At 44.8% G+C, this 17141-nt stretch overlaps 1 protein-coding gene across 5 annotated transcripts in view; it reads left to right on the top strand.

Annotated features, from left to right (window-relative positions):
• Positions 1 to 17141, top strand: part of G2E3 (G2/M-phase specific E3 ubiquitin protein ligase) — a 52437-nt gene that overhangs the window by 2391 nt on the left and 32905 nt on the right. For all 5 annotated transcript variants that reach the window (XM_044272499.1, XM_044272503.1, XM_044272498.1 and 2 more), the window contains 7 exons: positions 1054 to 1114; positions 1549 to 1646; positions 2239 to 2340; positions 4541 to 4665; positions 10729 to 10894; positions 11699 to 11805; positions 13366 to 13482. In XM_044272499.1, the coding sequence (XP_044128434.1) occupies positions 1078 to 1114; positions 1549 to 1646; positions 2239 to 2340; positions 4541 to 4665; positions 10729 to 10894; positions 11699 to 11805; positions 13366 to 13482 (752 nt within the window). In that variant the 5' untranslated portion in view covers positions 1054 to 1077. The remainder of the gene's footprint in view (positions 1 to 1053; positions 1115 to 1548; positions 1647 to 2238; positions 2341 to 4540; positions 4666 to 10728; positions 10895 to 11698; positions 11806 to 13365; positions 13483 to 17141) is intronic.

Raw genomic sequence — 17141 nt, 5'->3', positions numbered from 1 at the left:
CGACCTTTGACGTACTGTTATGTCATGGGAACCACTGAGTTCCCACAATTTGACGTAATAGTACGTCAGTGATTGCGCGAGCACCGCTCCGGTGCCCGGGCGATCACTGCAGGGGCCCGGCAGTCAGTGGTAGTCGGGCCCCTGCTGTATCCGCCAGGCATTGTTGTAAAAGCCGATGCCGGTGGAGTAACTCCTTCAATGCCGCGCTGACCGCAACATAGAAGAGGTTTGTGTCAGGTGAACGATCGCATCGAGTCCCCACACTGCTGTGGCAGGGACCCGATGCGACACAAGGCATTGGGCAGCCTCTGCACTGCATCGGGCTGCCTCGTCGCGACAGGTCCCTGCCTTCTACGGGAGCCGAGGAGATCCAGCCTCAGGCTGCGTCTCCTAGGCAACCTGTCAGTGTATGACTCAGTGTAATACACTAACAGCAATGCATTACAATACAGATGTACTGTAATGCAATGCAGAGGGGATCAGACCCCCAAAAGTGAGTCATAAATAAAGTAAAAAAAGTGTTTTTAATAAAATTATTAAAGTAAAAAAGAAAACCTTTTCCCCTTATTTTATAATAAAAATGACAGGCTCTATAAATGTCACATGATCCACCCTGTCCGATAAACACCATAAAAAAATAAAAATAAAAACAGTGTAAAAAAAGCCATTTTTGTCACCTTACATAACAAAAAGTGCAACACCAAGCAAGCAAAAAGGTGTATGCCCCCCAAAATGGTACCAATAAAAACTACAGCTCATACCATAAACAACAAAAATCACCCTCGCACAGGAACGTAAAACAGTTCTAGGTGAGGGCAAAGAAATCTTTAAAAAATATATATATTTTTTTTAAATGGTAAAAACAGCAGCATAAGAATGTCATGTCCATAAAAACAAAACCTAAAAGACAATGTCAGAATTGCAGTAAGGGAAGCGTTAATCACTGTGTCCAAAAAATAGCGCAGCTCTTCACTTTGTGATGCCCGTGGAGCCGCGGTTCACAGCGCCTGATGTGACTGTGCTCGCACTAATGTGCATTGTATTTATTTGCAGGGACCTAAACGTGAAGGTGTCAGCATGAGTGACTCCAGCCCTTCGGCCGCAATGAGCTTGCGTGAGTAGGAGTGCTTTATTAGATGTGACATTTTCAAATTATTATATTTTTTTATTTATTTGCATCCTGGATCACTAATTTTATTTTCTGTGGGGTCGTTGATGTGGAATCTGTCACGTGGCAGGTATGTTACAGATAGCTCACTGAGGAGAATGCAGACTGTGGATAGGGGCTAAGAGCTGGGTCCTACGGCGTTTCACCTGTACGTCACATTCTTCTCCACAAAGTGCCAGGGGACGGGAAGGAAACATGCAGCTCTATACGATAGAAATGTTTCCTAGTGATAACCACCCAGTTGTAGAACTTTCAGTCAAGTCTCTTATCTCTCCTCTTTGGCTTGAAATGGTGTGTTTTTTTTTTTTGTTTTTTTTTGCCATCTATTCTAGTATTTTCGTATTTACACTGTAAAACCAATCTTGTCTGATTTTTCACAGCTTGCATGCTATGTGGACGCAATGATGACTGCACTGAGAAATATGGGGAGAAGAAAACCTACAAAGAACACAACTTGACTTTGCATTATTATTGTCTGGTGAGTAGGAGAACTTGGTTGCTGTAAGGAATAAAATAAGGGGTATATTTCAGTTATTTCTATATACACATATTGCAGCTTGTCTCTGGGAGTACATGCCACTCACAGAGAACCACACGTTATCTGTATGGCCCTTGTTTTAATTAAGGGATGCCTTACTGTTTAGGCGGAGAGCTAGCCATTACTGTCTCCATTGTAGTCTATGGATATGCATTACAAACCGAGCATACTTGCTCATGCGTGTCCGTCAGGTTACGCCCTTGTTTTTAGCCTAAAGGTCCCTTTACACTGCTCAATTGATTGTCTGTAAGGAAGCGTTCCTTGGCAATTACCTGCTAGTCGGTGCAGAAAACTTACATTTACATAACATTTCACTTGTTGATCGAGTAATCGGCCCCATTATACAGGCAGATAATTGCTAACGGGCCTTAATTTTACATATAAACTGGACCCCTTTCGTTAGATAATGTCTTTGGTCGGAATGTTTCATGAGGCATGAAAGCAATAGGCCGTATGTTTAACATGTCCTGCAAATAACTAGTATTGCTCTGATCAAATGATGGGAACTTACTGTGAGCAATTTTTATCCTAGCTGCTCTCCAGTGGCATCTGGCAAAGAGGCAACGAAGATGAGGGCATATATGGATTCCTGGTCAGTGACATTAAGAAAGAATTCAACAGAGCCAGGAAATTGGTAAGTGCTATATATATATATATATATATATTAGTTTTGGATATATTTTAAAAGGTCATTAAACCCCTAAAATGACTCCACATAAGCCTGGGCCCCTTACAGAGGCTGTACTTCCCTGGCTCACCGGCCATGAGCCGGTCCAGCGGGAGCGAGGCGTGAAACGCAGCAGCAGCACCACTCTGCTGATCCGATCCAGACTTGATAAAGGGGTCCCTAGTACCCCGAAACGCGTTGTCTATGAATAAAGCAAAAAAATAGCTGATACCCTAATACTGTCTACGATCGGTTGTGTGAGTGCGCCGTTTAAGGTCCATACGTTGGACGTAAAGTTCACCGTCTCGTTTCTTCTTTATTAAATCTAGGATGGAAAGACCCCCTGGGGGCTTGACTAGCAGAGAGAGAGCCTTTTTTCTCGTTGGAGGCCTTTTCTAGAAGGTTGTCAAGTACGGGGCCCAACAAAAACTTACCCACAGGACAGTGCAAAGCTTTGCCTTAGAGGAAGCGTCCCCCATTCCAGCCCTTTAACAAAATAGCCCTACGGGCAGAGTTGGGTAGGGCCAAAGCCCTAGCGGAGAATCTTAAGGAGTCTGCAGAGGCACCAGCCAAGAAATCTAGGGCACTGTTTATAATTGGGAAGGAGGTAAGCAACTATTCCCTAGGGGTCCCTTCTTTAATGTGGGCCTCTAACTTCTTCATCCACACCTAGCCGCAGACGTAGCAGCAATGGCAGGTTTAAAAGCTGCTGCAGAGTCCTCCCAGTTTTTCTTTAAATTAACCTCTGCCCTTCTGTCCATTGGGTCCTTAAGGGAACCCATATCTTCAAAGGGGAGGGCATTCTTCCTGGACATCTTAGCCACAGGAGCATCTAGCTATATTTCCATTTAACAGGGGAAGGAATAAAAAAAGGGCGCTGAACCTGCTCCATTCTTTCACACAGCACGACAAACCAGAATGGGAAACTGCCAGCTCTTCAGTCGGCATGGCAGTGAGCTGGCTGGGCTTTTTCTCCTCGGGGCGCGCTGCTTGCTCCCTCCCCTTCCGGTCCGCAGCGTCAGCTTCCTCCCACCGATTGAACCCGGAAGTAGATACAGACACACGCGGGCCTGCGGCCGAACATGCAAACATAGCTGCAGAGGTTTGCAGAGGTCAAAATTCCCCCAGGCCTGGGAAGGTGAGGGACAGAAACTGGAGCCCAGACTTTAGCAGCGGCTCCCCATGGAGACTTGCGCACCTGGAGTAACCCTCCTCACCACCTCAATTGCCGGGGCCCCCGCAGCTCTAGAACAACTGTATACAGCGAATCTGATTATCTCCTGTCTTTTAAGACGGGAAACAGAACTGGAGGTAGAGGGGAGGATCCCTCTTTTAAAAGGTGGTTTTGGTTCCTGTTTCCTGTCGGGAGGAGGAGGCGGTCTCTCCAGGGGTGCTGTCATAGGTGAAAGAGAAATAAAGTTGAAAAATGAGTCATAAAAAAAAGGTTTTACAAAAAAAAAAAAGTTTCAAGTTAACTAAAAACGTCCTTTTCTCACAATGAAGACATATTGGGTATCGCCACGTCTGTATCGACCGGCTCTATAAAAATATCACATGATCTACCCCGTCAGATGAACGCCGTAAAAAATAAATAAAAATGGTGCCATTTTTTGGTCACCTTGCCCTTTTAAAAATAGTGTAATACCAAGTGATCAAAAAATCTTTGCAACACAAAGATTTTCAAAAAGGCTTTCACTGTGTAAAACTTAGCAAAAACAAAAATGATAGACATTGAGTATCGGCGCGTCCATAACAACCTTCCCCTTCAGGTGAATGCTGTAAAAAAAATAATAATCTGTAAAACGCTTAGGGGGTCAAAGTGGTCAGTACCCCCTTAATATATTCTTTTAGGGTTGCTCGGTACTGAAGGGGTTAATGTACAATTTGAAAGCAATACATTTTTGAGTTCCTTAAATGTTGCTGCATGGCTGCTCCATGTGGCCTTTTCCTTACTCTGCCTCAGGTTGAAACGCCCAGTGATCACAGATCACTTAGAATTCATTGTAGGACTGCTGAGGTATTTCAAACGAGGAACGACTATCTTTGCAGAATGCCAGTGTGAATGGTTTAGGTGCCAAAATGGAAGAAACAGGTTCCTTTATGGTTATTGATTAAGATCATTTTCTTACTACACACCAAATAATACACATGTTTCTCCCATTTCCAGAAGTGCTGTGTTTGTAAAGGTCATGGAGCATCCATTGGCTGTGTGTTTCCTCGATGTAAACGTGGTTATCATTTTCCTTGTGGGTCAGAAAAGCAGTGTATCTTCCAATTTATGGACATCTTCAGGTAATCTTCGCTTGTTTTAACATAAACCAGTAACTAACATAATTCTTTGTTGTTCAGTTTTTTGGAATTTGGAAATATAACAAGAAATAAAACAAATTAGAACATTAGTAAGGTTATGGTCCGGAGAATATTTAAAGCAGTATTGGCATGTATGGGCATTTTGTCTTTTTCATTGTGACTGAGGGTAGATCCCCCCTCAAAAATTGTAATTTGTAATGGGCTAAAAAAAATTGTAAATTGTAATGGGCTAAAAATAGTAATTTATATTTTTTTCAATATTTTTTTTTTTTAAATATTGAGCTGTTCTGTCACAAAGAATAACAGTTTTTCCAGCTGTGTGACTGGTACTTTCACTTTGTGCCAGTCATCTAATAACCCTTATCTGTTAATTACTGAAAGGTCATAAACACTTACTTAAGCCCCTTTCTCATCAATAGAATAAGAACTGAGCTGTAATGAGTGTTTATAAGGTCGGAGATAAGGAGCCCGTCAGCTCCCTGCCTGATGAAAGAGAGAAAATACAGATCCTACTAGTAAGATGAACTCAAAACTGTGCAGGGAAAACAGCGCATCATTTTTAATAAAGATCAATTGAAAACATGATTTTTAGTTCAAAATGAGTACAATGCAAAAAAATAAAATAAAATTGGCACCAAAGGTGTATGTGGCCTTTAACAACTGTCTGTTACCATTCCCCTTGGCATGTCTCTGCACTGTCTGATTTAGTTATAGTTGATATGGGTGAAAAGAGTTCAATTCAAGTTCAGCCAAGGGAGGCATAAGGATCTGAATTGGGGGAAGGGGGAGTAAAAATCCAGAACTTTACCCATTTAGTGGTAGTGTTAATTTTGTTTAGCTCTAAAAATTCATCTAAGCCTTTTCACAGGCTAGGGCAGCGCTAAAGCCTGCCCATTAGTGCCAGTGACGTCACCGGGCTCACTGCTAGGCGTAAGCCTCCACCTAGCATTCCTATGGTGAGACCCGGTACGTCACTGGATCTGCTGAAAAAGCCCTTGGCCTGCACAATTCATCTCAGAGGGGCTGATTGGGTGAAGGACTAAACAGGACAATCCCTTTTAATAAAGTGTTTTGGAACTAGTAATTCTGTAGAAGAATTAAGAATTTTAGACTTGTGTTGTGTAATTATTTTTATTAACTTCCTGTGTGGTCGCCCCTACATAAAGGAGTCCTTAAGGACATTATAGGACATAAATCACAAAGCAAGAATTACATGTTTAGTTTTGCCGGATGTGATATCTAGCCCTTGTCAGAGGGTGCAAAGAGGAGTTGCCCTTAAAGGGTTTCCGTCACCAGAATATATTCATAAACTTCTTGTGCCCTACATGATAACTTGTGGGGCCCGAGACCACTGAGGCCAGTGACTGGTTGCAGTGGTCAAATGAGTGTATGGCATATCATTGCTGCAGGGAAGTAAATGTAGATTTCAGGGACCACTAAAGCATTGGTAACTATAATTTTATTTTATTTTTTTCTTATACTTCTAACCATTCTCTGTGTTGATCCAGAGTAAGGCTAAAAAAAAAACTCCTGAGGCAGAAGGCATTTTCCTTATCTTAAGAAATTCCTTCCTGAATATATTCCTCGAAATATGGTAACAAAACCCTTCGATTTAAAGGAGTTTTCTGAGATTTGAATACTGATGACCTATCCTTTGGATCATTATTATCTGATCGGTAGGGGTCTGACACACGGGACACCCACCGATCAACTGACAAGGTAGCGGTGCTCGCAGTAGTGCCACAGCCTTCTCTTAGCTTTTTCTAGGCCAATGACAACACGTTCATCAGTCACATGGCCTAGGCGAAGCTCACCCTCATACAAGTGAATGGGGCTTAGCTGTGATACCAAGCACAGCCACTATACAATGTACAGAGCTGTACTTGGTAAGCTGCACTGGTGCCTTCTCAAAAAGCTTGTCCTAGGTGTCGGACCCCCATTGATTAGATAATCTCAGAAAACCCTTTTAAATCCATTAAATAAGAATTACCTGATTGGAATATTGTCTTTCTCGTTAACATCAGCACCATTGGTATATGCCCAGCTACCACTAGGAGGCGAAACTAGATATCAAAAAGGTTGGCTCCGCACAGGTGGGCTATACCCCCTCCACAGCTACTAGGCTAATCAGTTTGTCTGATGTCCGTAGGAGGCAGACATGACCTGCTCTGTTTTTTGCAGGTCTTGCTGCTTTTCATTTTTATTTTATTTTTTCCTTTCTTCTGCAGGTCTCGGCCTGCTGCAGGATGGGGCTCCATCGTGGATTACCACTTTAGTTGCACCCCCTGCGGGCTCATACGTGTAGTACCTACGCTGCATCCGCAGTGGCATGCCGGAAATCCCACGTAAGTGTTGAGCTTGCTAAAGGGATGACTCTGCGGCACCTGAAGACGCCGGGCGGTAAGTATTCTCCCCTGCATCCCTGCCCCAAGAGGTCCCACGGGTTAAACCCCCCTTTCTGGCCAAGGGATGGGATTCAATTTATTTGTAGGGCCTGCTTAGATCCCTCCTTTCCCCTTTTTCTTCCCGCCCTTGGGTATCCTTCACCTCCCTGGCCACCCATGACTCTCCCGGCCTTTTAGTCCCCGGCTTCTGCAAAGACTAGGCTGCATCTTTCCCAGCCTGGCCCCTGGTGCTCCTTTTGCCACGTTTTTACCCTCCCTGAGCTCCTCCTCAGGAGTCCCCCTTACCTGTTTTTTATTATTTCATTCCGGATGTCCCCAGATCTCCCGCAGTTCTGGTCCGCCAACGGTACACCTTTTACGGCCACCTCATTTATTGAGGGCCCCCATCGCTTCCCGGGCCTTTTCTTGGCCCCTCCCCACTCCTCTCGGCTGATGGGAGGGGGTTCTCTTCCCCTCCTATCCCAGCCAAGCGTGGGATTTAACCCTGTGGGGGGAGGCTTCCACTTTACCTCTTTTTCAAGAAGAAAGAGCCGCCATCTTGCCAGCAAACATACTTGCACACTTCTGCAGCACCTCTTCGGGGACACCACACCTGGGTCCGTTAGGACAGCCTCTGGTTGGCTGTTTTTCTTTTTTCAGGCTCCCGATCAGCCCCCATATCCTCCTCCCGAGGGGAATCTCATTGGTACAATCTGTGGCCCATATGGCTCCTGCATTACTGGGTGCATTTTCCTGGCTCTAATGTGTGCTAGGCAATCATGGGGCCCCTCTTCATGCAGAGTGATGGTACCATCCCCAGACGCTGTATTAATCACTCTATTCTGGTTCTAGTATGCATCTGGCACCCATTACAATCGTCCTCGGCGGTGTACTTGTTCTATCTCAAGGCACTGTTTCTGACAGGCCATTGTGGTTGGAGTATGTACCTGGCAACCATATGTTCTTGCCTCTTTTTGGTGGAGTAGAGTTGCAATTCTTTGATCCAGTACATGGCTGGCCTCTTCAGATCTGACACCTGGTGTAGTACCTCCAAGTCTTCTCATTGCCCCTGTACTAGGCATGATTTTTACTTTATTGCTTGTCGCGTACCAGACAACCACACTCCCCTCGCGTGCGCAGGTTGTTGGCTGTCATGCTAGATTTCCAACCCTATAAAGTACTACTGTATTCTGCACAGCCACGTTACCCCATTTGATGGAGTACTCACGTTGTTGTTACTGCCTCTCTGCTTTGTTTTCAGAGTTACGTGGTCTAGTCCTGGCAGAGTTCTTGGATCTCCACTGAATGCTTTATACTGCAGGAATACGAAGCATTGTGAGCACCAGCCGCTACTGAAGTTTTCGGGTCATCGCTAGACGTCCTCGCTGATATGGCTGTGACAGGACTAGCGAGCGCTACAAACCTACTTGGTGGGTGGGACTTTCCGCTGCTCGCCCTGGTATCGGATATGGTCCTGTAGTTCTTCCATGGGCCGGGCGTTCTTGAACACCCTTAGATTCGCGGATTAGTGGTGCTACATGACAGAAGTGCTGTCCCCTTGGGCCTTGCCGGTTTCTGCAACTGTCTGTTTCTTCCCTCTTCCTTGGGGGTTTCATTGTGCTCTGCTGGTCTGCAGTGCCGCGGCCTTCTCACTGTTTACCGCAGGCCAAGTAACGTCATGACTAGTATCACTGGCCTGGACGGGGCTAAGCTCTGTTCACTTGAATGGAGCTTAGCCCCGTCCAGGCCAGTGGTACAAGTCGTGACGTCACTGGGCCTGCGGTGAACAGTGAGAAGGCCGTAGCGCTCCTGGAGCGCCGCTGCCTTCTCAAGCAGCTGATTGGGGGTCCATGGTGTCGGACCACCGCCAATCAGAAGCTGATAATCTATCCAGAGGATAGCTCATCAGTTTAAACAAAGTGCAGAACTCCTTTTAATGCTACGGTTTGCAATTTGGATTGTATTGGTCACTTTCACGATGGAGGCTGTTTGGAGTTCTCTCCCTTCTACTCCAATATTTTTTAGACGTGTGTCTCCGCTTGTATTACCAGGGCCTGCTACTGTTTCCCTTTTCCCTGAGACTTCATGTGGCCAGGGATATCTCTGGTCTTACATTTCTAAGCGATAATTTTAGTTTTTTGGAGACTCGATCCTAGTCTTTTTTTATTTAATTTTAATTTTTTATGGGAAGCAGGTCTTTACGTTCCCTTCTCCTGGCCATTACCTAGGACCCCCTCCTCCCCCATGGGCTGGCTGCTTTCTCTAGCCGGATGAGGTTTCCACCTTCTCATAGGGTTTCTCTTTGCCCACATGCCTTGCTGCAGAAGGAGCTTTGCTTCCTTTCCCATGGTTCCTCTCCACCCTGGCCTTTACAGGAGGTTGGCCACAGACAGGCCATGTTTTTGATCTGAGACAAGTGAGTTTTTTTTCCTTGCTGGATCCTCTATCTGGTCAGGTTCCTTTGCTTCCAGGCCTTATAGAAGCGCCTTCCTTTTGCCGAGGGGCGGTCCACAGGGTCTTTTTAGCTGATTTCCAGAAAGTTTTTCTCCTTGGTTAAGGACTGTGCCGTCCTTTTTCCAGGCATTTTTCCTCCTCCCAGGTACCCTCATTGTCAAATTTTTTTGTTGTCTGTCCTCTTATGGATTCTCCTCCTGGAGCATCCTTCCATATGCAGAGTGCTAGGTCGTTACCAACAGACGTTGCTGTGTTACTCTCTTGGTTCTTCCAGATCCTTCCTCGGGCTCTTCAGTTTGCACTTGTTCAACTCTTGGTTCTTGCTCAGGAGATCTGCCTTGCTCCCTATCCCACCTCGGGAGGAACCAGTTGTTTCCCTTTGTTCCTTCTTGGGCTCTTTTCCCAGGCACTTGTCCTTGGAATCCTGACTGTCTCCTATATTTTTTCCTTTGGAACCATTTCGTGCTATGGCCTCTCCTTGTCCGGTTGGGTCACAGGGTTTTCCAGCATCTGTGCGTCCAACTTTTTGCATGAGATTTCCTTCCTGCCCTCCGGGACTGCTTTGGGACGTCCCATGGTGCGGTGTCCTCCAATTACATTAACGAAAAAATTGGATTTTTGTACTTACCGTAAAATCTCTTTCTCGTTTAATTTAATTGGGGGACACAGATCGCACCCTTTGTTTTCACTTCTTTTCCTGTCACCAGGCTGCTGTTCTAGTTTCCTTTCCTGGTCCAGGACATGTTGGTTCTTTACTTTTGTTTCTCTCTCCTACTGCTATTGGTACAAACAGTATAGCCTAGTGCTGTGCAGAGGGTATAGCCCACCTGGGCGCAGCCAACCTTTTGATATCTAGTGTCGCCTCCTAGTGGTAGCTGGACATATACCCATGGTGCTGTGTCCCCAAGTGAATTGAACGAGAAAGGGATTATACGGTAAGTACAAAAATTCAATTTTTACATGGTTATCTACAATATACCATTTGTTGAGTACAGTTGGAATCAAGAATATATGCAACTTGTTGAAATACACAACTTTTCACAATGAAAACTATCTGGAAATCTTGGCCTCTCCTGTCTGTCGAAGCTCATTTCTCATAGAAATAGTCATTACTATGATTAGTAGTTGTGCAAGTGAGACATCCTTGTTTTGGGAGATACTGATGCTGCAATTGGCTGATCCTTGGCAATTTCTTGATCTGTTGTAGTTCTTACTGCTGGGAGCATCGACCTGTGCAGAAACCTCTCTGTTCACAGAGTAACGAGTCTTCTCTTTGCACAATATGCCTGGAGAATATTGACCATGTTCCTTCTTACCACGTAATACGAGGACCTTGTTGCAAAACCTCCTGGTACCACAGAGACTGCTTACAGGTATTTTCAGTATTCTTGTCTAATTGGACCTCCTACCTCAAAGTATTTTCTTTTTTTAATTTCTCATTAGTTTAAAGGGGTTTTCCAGAATATGAATGATCTCTTCAACCAGCTGATCGGCCAGAGGATAGAAGGCCGTGATCCGTGCTAGCGCAGCTTTCCCTTCCCATCAACATCGCAGTGGTGAGCAGGTGCAATTACAAGCCGTCCCATTCACTTCTATGAGACTTCTCTGTAGTACACACTTGAATAGGAATGATACTTCCCATAGAAGTGAATGGGACGGCTTGTTAATACATTTGCTCACTGCCGCAATGTCATTGGAAAGCAAGCAATGAAGGGAAGGCAGCGCTCGTATGTTAATACATTTGCTCACTGCCGCAATGTCATTGGAAAGCAAGCAATGAAGGGAAGGCAGCGCTCGTATGAAGCGTGGCTTTCTCTTCAACCAGCTGATTGGCGGGGGTGTCTGACCCCCCCCCGCCCATCTGATATTGACCTATGCTGAGTATACGTCATCAATATTAAAATCCTAGAAAACCCCTTTAAGGATGGTTGCACACAGCCTTTTCTGGTTGTCTTGAAGGTTTGGTGCAATTTTTTTTTTTTTTTTTTTTACAAAGTGCTTCATGCTTTAGATATGTTATTTCAGGCATTTTTCCCTTAGGCGTCTCCTTTTGGAGTTCAAAAATGCCTGTTACAATATAAATGTACAGTAACAGTTTAAAAAAACACACCAAAAATGGTGTATAGCAATCTTTTTTTCATGTTCTATCCCCTTTTTCTCTATCTTTTCTCTTGCAGTATCAAGCTCTGAGCGCTGGACTGTTTTTCTTCCGATGTACAGTATGCAATAATAGAGAAGTGTTCCAGAAAGAAATGTTACGCTTGGGAATCCATATTCCAGAAAGGTCTGCCATTTTATTTAAAGGGGTTTTCCGAGACTGATGACCTGTCCTCTTTCGCAGCCTTTTCGCAGCTTTCCCTAGGCCATTTGATGTCACGTTCATCGGTCACATGACTTGGGCGCGAAAGTGAATGGGGATGAGCTGTGATACCTGGTGCTAGGTCTTCATTGTTTAAATGTTGGAAAAGAAATTTACATTTCTATATTTTATTGAATCCGAAAAGTCAATTTTTTATTTTTTTTGTACCCAGCATTGACTTGTATGCAGGGAAGGCTGTCCATCCATGAATGAGGACAGGTAGTGCTAAGAAACTGTAAAGTTTTTAGGCCATATTCACACGACAGGAAGTGCTTTGCGATCCACAAACCACACTTACCAGTTGTCTGCACGCCACATCACGGTGCAGACCCGTTGACTTCCGTGTGCTTCCTCATTTGTGTAGCCACTCTGCAAAAGATAGGACATGTCCTGTACTTGGCCACAAGAGGCAGAGCATGGACCCGTTGAAGTCAATGAGTCTGTACTGTGATGCAGTGTGCAAATGCCCGGTAAGCATGATTTGGGGTTTGCAGACCACAAAACACTTGTGAATGTGTCCTTAGTCACATTGTCCGTTTTAGAATCTGCTCTTCTAAAGTTAGTTTTTGAAATACGGCATATTTTATGACACAGTAGAGCTTTATGCTCCTGTTTGCTGTTTGGCCAAGAACTTCTTGCTGTTGATCCTACTGGCCTCAGGCCTACCAATCTTCTACCCAGGCTGAGTGCCCTCTGAGTGAATATAGAACCTTGCTTAAAGAGGACCTGTCACCACTCCTGACGTGCTTGTTTTAATAGCTTCATACATTTCCTATGTAATAATTCTGGAGCCTCTATTCTTCTGGCTCTATGATGTGCCATTCCTTTATTATTTCTACTAGGTTATGAATGAATTGCTAGCAGTCTGCAGTAAGGGTACAGAGGGTGCAGCATTGAGTGGATAGAGAGTCTGTGCAGGTACACCACCAGCCCCCCCAACTGGTTACCTCCCCTCTGTACCCTTACTGCAGACTGCTAGCAATTCATTTATAACGTCTAGTAGAAATAACACAGGAATGGCACAACATAGAGCCAGAAGAATAGATGTTCCAGAATTGTTGTTACATGGGGAATGCATGAAGCTATTAAAACAGGCATGTCAGGAAAGGTCCACCGTTGCCTATTATCTGTGAGCTTCAGATTTTGAAATTCCGTGTAGGCAAATGGGACTATTTCCTGCTATCCGCCCTATAAAATTTGTATCTGTACTACAGAAGCACATCAATTTGTACAAATCAAATACATTTACACATCAGACTTGAGCAGATCAGGGCCGATCCCCTCTGCCTTGATTGACAGAGCCGACCGTGCATTCACCTCTATACTTCTGGGTGTACCCAGAAGGGAGCCATGCATGCACAGTTGCCATCTACCCTGCTCAAGCACCAACAGCCACAACTCTGGGCTCACTTCTAACTTGGGCCTGTTGTAAAGGACCCTTGTATATCAGTTGATTTTTATTTTTTATTTTTTCCCTATATGTAGAGATGCATCTTGGGAACTAGAAGAAAATGCTTTCCAGGAGCTTTTGGTGCGGCATCAACGTTGTGATGTTGAAAAGTGCCTTTGCCGGAATGGTCGGGATTATAATATTCCAGATAGGTGGGTACATTGATTATTGTATAAAATGTATATGAACACGTCAAGGAGGAGTGTGTGAAACCCACTGAACCGTGTATAAGAAAGGTTCAGTATAGGCCCGGGGGGAAGGCTTACAGCAGGCATCGATTTACATGAATTCTTACTGTAAAGCAAAGTTGTGTTCTGTCTGCATACACAAGCGCGATAGAAAGAGAGCAACTGAAGATTTTAGAAGCCTGTAAATCCAGAAGTTATTACATCTGCACTGATTTCTGCTGAAACAAAACCTCATAGCACATCCTTTCTGCTGATCATCCTTGGAAACACTGTCTGACACATCCCTTGCACAAGGGCACTTGGCTCCAGACTAAAAAAAATTACCTAGGAGACATTGGGTCCTAAACTGAAAAAATTAGGATCCAAATTACATTTTTAGTCACAAAATTTAAAATGCATATAATTATAATAAAAAAAGACTTGGAGTTGAGACGCAGCTCTACTTACAGCATACTGCCTCCCAGCACTACGAAACATACAGGAGATTACAGCACCACATACCTCCTACATCCAGTGACATCTCCTGTGATGTAGACATTCTCTTTACCTCACCTCATATCATTCTTTGTCATGTCTTGTCTGCAGTTTGTGTCACAGAGTTAGGGCTCATGCACACGAACATATTTTCTTTCCGTGTCCGTACCATGTTTTGTTTTGTTTCCCCCCCGGACCCTATACAGAACCATTCATTTCAATGGTTCCGCAAAAAAAAAAAAAACGGAAGGTACTCTGTGCATTCAGTTTCCATATCTCTGTTCCGCAAAAAAATAGAACATGTCCTATTGTTGTCCGCATTATGGATGAGGATATTACTGTTCTATTAGGGGTCGGCTGTTCCGTTCCGCAAAATACGGAATGCACGCGACGTCATCTGTATTTTTTGCAGACCACAAAATAAGTATGGTTGTGTGCACGAGGCCTTAGATTTCTCAATTTGTCAATCAACCTCCCCACCTTGCAGACACAAATGCTATACTGCTGAAAAAATAGGGAACCCCAGTAGAAATAATATCCCTTTTAGTGCCTCCAGCAATTATAATGCCTCCTAGGGTGCCCCCCCCCCCCTCCCCCAGTAATAGTAATGTCCACAAAAATTTCCTCAGTAATAATATTAAAACCCTACATTGTGCTTCCAATAATAATGCCTGTATAGTGTCGCAAAAATAATGCCCCCTAATTTCCCTGTAATATAAATCCCCCTAAAGTGGCTCCAGTATTAATATCCCCTTTTTTACCCTTACTAAAAATATCATTATAGTGCCTCGGTATTAATAATGTCCCCTATAGTGACCCCAGTAATAATAACCCTGTTCAAAAAATCCTGCTATGGTGCCCCAGTATTAAAATGTCCCCCTGCCTCCAGTAATGCCCGATAGTGCCCGCGTATTTAAAAAAATGGCTTGGTAATGCCCCCTATAGTGCCTCAGTATTAAAAGTCCCCGTGCCACTAGTAATCCTCCTTATTTTTCTACCAGTATTAAAAATGCCCATAGAGTGCCCCTAGTAATGCTTCCAGTTATGTCCCCCCACATTTCCCACCCTTCAGTAGTTTCCCCCACACTGCCCCATAGTAATAATGAACCTGTGTTCACCTGCTCTCTCCTGAGTAATATCTGTCAGTAATGTCCCTCATAGTGCTCATCCCCTTCCTGAGTAATACACAACGCTCTCCTCGCTGCCAGTAATGTCTCTACTGGGGAGTGGGCACTGAAAAAAAGCCAAAAACTAATATTTACCTGTGTCCCATTCGCCGGCACTCACAATGCAGGCAGTTACCTCTTCTGGCCTACAAGCTGGAATGGTAGAAAGCAGGCAGCCAGACGATTACATATGGTGTCATCACTCCTGCCTCCGCTGGGATTTACTACCGTATAGGCCTCAGGCCTATGAGGGTGATCGGCGGGGCATGGGAGCATGCAGTATTCAATTGGGGCATGCAGTATACAACTGCATCGCTGTCCTATGGATGTCTAGCCTGAAATGGCGACAAGACTAAAAAGTATTGTCATCGTTTGCGAATTACTAAGTTGTGTTGGCGACCATTTTGGTCACCATCTGGAGCATTGGGGCATACATAGGTGCTTAGGAATTTATACAGGTAATATGGAACTCAATGGAAACCATACAAATCTTTACCACCGACAGGCAGTGACCTCGCTCATTTTGCATGCTAATCTTGTGACCCATTTTCAATGTGTTCTCTGGGTCGCTTGAGCCTTATGGTGAAAGACGTTTTCATCTGGCTGCCTGGTACCTGGAAGTGACTATGGAGAAGAAGAATGTACTCTGTATTATAAAAAGCTGTATGATAATTTGGAAGATTTGGTACTTCAGCCTGTCTACTTTGGGTCCCTCCTTGGTATATCTCAGGTGTGCTGTCTTGGGGATGACTAGGGAAATGTGCATTTACACCAATTCGTTCTCCACAACAGCACCATCATTTCTCATGTCACTTTTTCTGAGTTTGAGTAGATTTATAATTTTGTATAACTTCTTCCGTGGAGGTTTTTGGTAAAGCATTGAGAGGAGGGTCTTTTAACCTCGCTGTGTATTTTTCCTGTCTCATTGGAGGGTGGAACAGACGGCAGTCTCAGGCGTGCTGTCGTGGAGACTTCCAGGAAACCCAATTACAGCTGAGTGTAATTGCACGTTTCTCATCCGTGTCACTGGAGGACACAAGTTAGACCTAGGACATAACTGTTGCCATTAGGATGTGGACACTAAGCATACAGTGTTCGCTCCTTCCTCCAACTATACCCTTCCCACAGAGACTGTTTAGCGTAGTGTCTGTAGGAGGCAGACATGTCTGTCCTGGCACATCTGCACTGCTCTCTGATCTTTTTTGCAAAGATAGGAACCTACCAGCGGTTCCTCTTCCTCCCACTCCGCTGCTGACCCAGCCTCTGCTCTAGGCCCTCCTTATTCTCAGCAGGACGGCATTCTTCTCAGCTGCAGCTCTGTTCCTTCAGTTTCTGCAACTAAATGTCATCTGACCTCAGCTCTGCTTCTACTAGGGGTCATCAATGCGGCTCCAGCTCTTCTACAGGGGAGCTTCATCCACAGACAGGGCAGATCTTACCCTATCTGAATCCCCCCCCCAATTCGCATTTATTTATTTTTCTTGTGTCCTCCTTTCAGAAATCAGACTACTTTTCTCGCCCATTTTCCTTGGGGGACACAGACCTTGGGTATAGCTCAGCTCCCTAGGAGGCGTGACACTAAGTAAAACTGTTAAGCCCCTCCTCCATCAGCTATACCCTCAGCCTGGAGATAGAGGCTACCAGTTTTAGCTTAGTGTCCAAGGAGGCAAGACACTCCCTGCTACTGCAGGGCTGTTTTCTCCTTGTTATTTTTACTTTTTCTTCTAATTTTGTTATTTTATTTTTTCCTAGGGATACCAGAGACGCATTAGACCTCTCTGCTCTCCCGGGGTTGAGCTGCGCCAGTGCCAACTTATCTGCACTGCTGCCTCCCCCACAGAAGCAATAGGAGGATCTGGGCAGCAATGGCTCCCCTACATCCCGCCAGCTAGGGGGTCGCCCGCACGCCAAGCCCCTCTTCCAGCTTCCTGCCACTGCGGTGCCAGTGGCTGAAGGGGCGACCCTGCTGGAAAGGACTGAGGG

The sequence above is a fragment of the Bufo gargarizans genome, chromosome 11, assembly GCF_014858855.1.
Source record: "Bufo gargarizans isolate SCDJY-AF-19 chromosome 11, ASM1485885v1, whole genome shotgun sequence".
Taxonomy (NCBI): Eukaryota; Metazoa; Chordata; class Amphibia; order Anura; family Bufonidae; genus Bufo; species Bufo gargarizans.
This window is presented reverse-complemented; position numbering and strand designations above follow the sequence as displayed.